Consider the following 3,935-nt stretch of genomic DNA (forward strand, 5'->3'; position numbering starts at 1 on the left):
ACACCAGGGAGATGACAGCTACACCAGGGTGATGACAGCTACACCAGGGTGATGACAGCTACACCAGGGTGATGACAGCTACACCAGGGAGATGACAGCTACACCAGGGTGATGACAGCTACACCAGGGTGATGACAGCTACACCAGGGTGATGACAGCTACACCAGGGTGATGACAGCTACACCAGGGTGATGACAGCTACACCAGGGTGATGACAGCTACACCAGGGTGATGACAGCTACACCAGGGTGATGACAGCTACACCAGGGTGATGACAGCTACACCAGGGTGATGACAGCTACACCAGGGAGATGACAGCTACACCAGGGAGATGACTGCTACACCAGGGAGATGACAGCTACACCAGGGTGATGACAGCTACACCAGGGTGATGACAGCTACACCAGGGTGATGACAGCTACACCAGGGTGATGACAGCTACACCAGGGTGATAACAGCTACACCAGGGTGATAACAGCTACACCAGGGTGATGACAGCTACACTAGGGTAATGACAGCTACACCAGGGTAATGACAGCTACACCAGGGTGATGACAGCTACACCAGGGTGATGACAGCTACACCAGGGTGATGACAGCTACACCAGGGTGATGACAGCTACACCAGGGTGATGACAGCTACACCAGGGAGATGACAGCTACACCAGGGTGATGACAGCTACACCAGGGTGATGACAGCTACACCAGGGAGATGACAGCTACACCAGGGGAGATGACAGCTACACCAGGGTGATGACAGCTACACCAGGAAATGACAGCTACACCAGGGTGATGACAGCTACACCAGGGTGATGACAGCTACACCAGGGAGATGACAGCTACACCAGGGTGATGACAGCTACACCAGGGAGATGACAGCTACCACCAGGAGATGACAGCTACACCAGGGTGATGACAGCTACACCAGGGTGATGACAGCTACACCAGGGAGATGACAGCTACACCAGGGTGATGACAGCTACACCAGGGTGATGACAGCTACACCAGGGAGATGACAGCTACACCAGGGAGATGACAGCTACACCAGGGTGATGACAGCTACACCAGGGTGATGACAGCTACACCAGGGTGATGACAGCTACACCAGGGAGATGACAGCTACACCAGGGTGATGACAGCTACACCAGGGTGACAGCTACACCAGGGTGATGACAGCTACACCAGGGTGATGACAGCTACACCAGGGTGATGACAGCTACACCAGGGTGATGACAGCTACACCAGGGTGATGACAGCTACACCAGGGTGATGACAGCTACACCAGGGTGATGACAGCTACACCAGGGTGATGACAGCTACACCAGGGTGATGACAGCTACACCAGGGTGATAACAGCTACACCAGGGTGATGACAGCTACACCAGGGTGATGACAGCTACACCAGGGAGATGACAGCTACACCAGGGAGATGACAGCTACACCAGGGTGATGACAGCTACACCAGGGTGATGACAGCTACACCAGGGTGATGACAGCTACACCAGGGTGATGACAGCTACACCAGGGTGATGACAGCTACACCAGGGTGGTGACAGCTACACCAGGGAGATGACAGCTACACCAGGGAGATGACAGCTACACCAGGGAGATGACAGCTACACCAGAGAGATGATAGCTACACCAGAGAGATGATAGCTACACCAGAGAGATGATAGCTACACCAGAGAGATGACAGCTACACCAGGGAGATGATAGCTACACCAGGAAGATGACAGCTAGACCAGAGAGATGATAGCTACACCAGGAAGATGACAGCTACACCAGAGAGACGACAGCTACACCAGAGAGATGACAGCTACACCAGAGATGACAGCTGCACCAGAGAGATGGCAGCTACACCAAGGAGATGATAGCTACACCAGGGAGATGAGAGCTACACCAGAGAGATGACAGCTACACCAGAGAGATGACAGCTACACCAGAGAGATGGCAGCTGCACCAGGGTGATGACAGCTACACCAGAGAGATGACAGCTATACCAGGGAGATGACAGCTATACCAGGGAGATGACAGCTACACCAGTGAGATGACAGCTACACCAGGGAAATGACAGCTACACCAGGATGATGACAGCTACACCAGGGTGATGACAGCTACACCAGGGAGATGACAGCTACACCAGGGAGATGACAGCTACACCAGGGAGATGACGGCTACACCAGGGTGATGACAGATACACCAGGGTGATGACAGCTACACCATGGTGATGACAGCTACACCATGGTGATGACAGCTACACCATGGTGATGACAGCTACACCAGGGAGATGACAGCTACTCCACTGAGAGGACAGCTACACCACTGAGATGGCAGCTACACCACAGAGAACAACTACACCAGGGAGAGGACAGCTACACCACTGAGGGGACAGCTACACCACTGAGGGGACAGCTACACCACTGAGGGGACAGCTACGCCACTGAGGTGACAGCTACGCCACTGAGGTGACAGCTACGCCACGGAGAGGATAGCTACACCAGGGAGAGGACAGCTACACCAGGGAGAGGACAGCTTCACCAGGGAGAGGACAGCTACACCAGGGAGATGACACAACACAGTCCACACCTGGGTGGTACACACCACATTAACATCTTCTAGTAAACATCCCACTATCCTTGCCATCTATCCGCACTCTGTTTCAGACCATTACTGCTCCTACATTCCAATAGATTAATAAATTTATAGTGACCTTCAAGCGTCATTATCCTTGGATGACTCAGTTTGCTCCACTACACCCGTTTCATCCCTATCATTCATTTTCATAGAAGAAAAATCCATCAGCTATGTAAAGCCTTTGTAAAGCTTATTGTCATCAGTGCAGGTGTGAGGAGAGACTTTTAAAAAAACTTTAGGAAAACAACCCATTGGAGAAGCTTAAACATTGTCTTAAATGTTTTAAATACTGAGGGAGGATGGAGCCTCAATCATCCCTTGCGCTAAATGGCTCACTCGGCTTCAGTATTTCATACTGTTTTAATAATCTGAGATGCCAAGACTAGACGTCAATATAGTTTACATTATTATGCCCAGAGGGTCGAGAGAGTCACTTTGCAGGATCAACATCCTCGTTCTATGAAGGATACAATGAGGCTGGCAACGACCGGTCCTTGGTCCTCTTGCAGGAAGTGGCCGGCGTCTAAGATCTTAACATGGCAGGCCCTAGGAAGGACTCGCTGCAGCAGAGGACGTCCCGGCAGCGTGAAAGTCTCCCCGTCGCTGTATCCAAGTAACACGGGGCCTTGCCAGTGCTCCAAGAACCCAGCAGCCTTTTGCATCTCGCGGGCCACAACATCGTTCTCCCGCAGGGGGATCATGAGTGGCCACCAGGAGGGCCCCGCTTTGTACAGCTCAGAAGGAAAGGGGGCCCCGTAGCCCCACTGGATAGCGTCGTCGGGGGCATCAGATACTGCCTTGAAGACGGTCTCCACGGAGATGTGACGACCTATGGCCTGGACGAGGAAGCGCCAGGAGAGGTAGGCCCGGTGCTCCCACACCGAGCTGACCGAAGACAGAATATCACCTTGAGGAAGCCAAGTGTTGAGCAACACTAAGCGACGGTACCGCCCTGGGTCTCGAAGTACAGCACTCACTCCAGTTGGGCCACCCAAGTCCTGCATCACCACCGTCACTCCCTGTAGAATAAAAAATCTGCGTTACAACTAAGAACCAAGAGTTGTATAATCCATGAATATAATACATCCAGTCTCCTGAAAATTACAGTGGTAATAGCACCTTGCAAGAGGCTGATTATTGTAACTTGGCCATTATTTTGATAGTCATGACAAATCAAGCACTAAATTTATGCAGCAGAAGAGGTTTATGTCCCCGTTCATTGATCTTCATTAATGTTTCTTTTTTGTGCTTGATAGATGCCGAGAATTAAAATTTTGTTCAAACTAGACTATAGGTCAAAAC

At 51.6% G+C, this 3,935-nt stretch overlaps 1 protein-coding gene across 1 annotated transcript; it reads right to left on the bottom strand.

Annotated features, from left to right (window-relative positions):
* Positions 1-2,855: 2,855 nt before the first annotated feature.
* Positions 2,856-3,918, bottom strand: LOC128689002 (haloalkane dehalogenase). The gene has a single exon (XM_070087430.1). The coding sequence runs from the start codon at positions 3,635-3,637 to the stop codon at positions 3,077-3,079; it is 561 nt and encodes a 186-aa protein (XP_069943531.1). The 5' UTR covers positions 3,638-3,918; the 3' UTR covers positions 2,856-3,076.
* Positions 3,919-3,935: the final 17 nt, after the last annotated feature.

Source organism: Cherax quadricarinatus, chromosome 21 (genome assembly GCF_038502225.1).
Source record: "Cherax quadricarinatus isolate ZL_2023a chromosome 21, ASM3850222v1, whole genome shotgun sequence".
NCBI lineage: Eukaryota > Metazoa > Arthropoda > Malacostraca > Decapoda > Parastacidae > Cherax > Cherax quadricarinatus.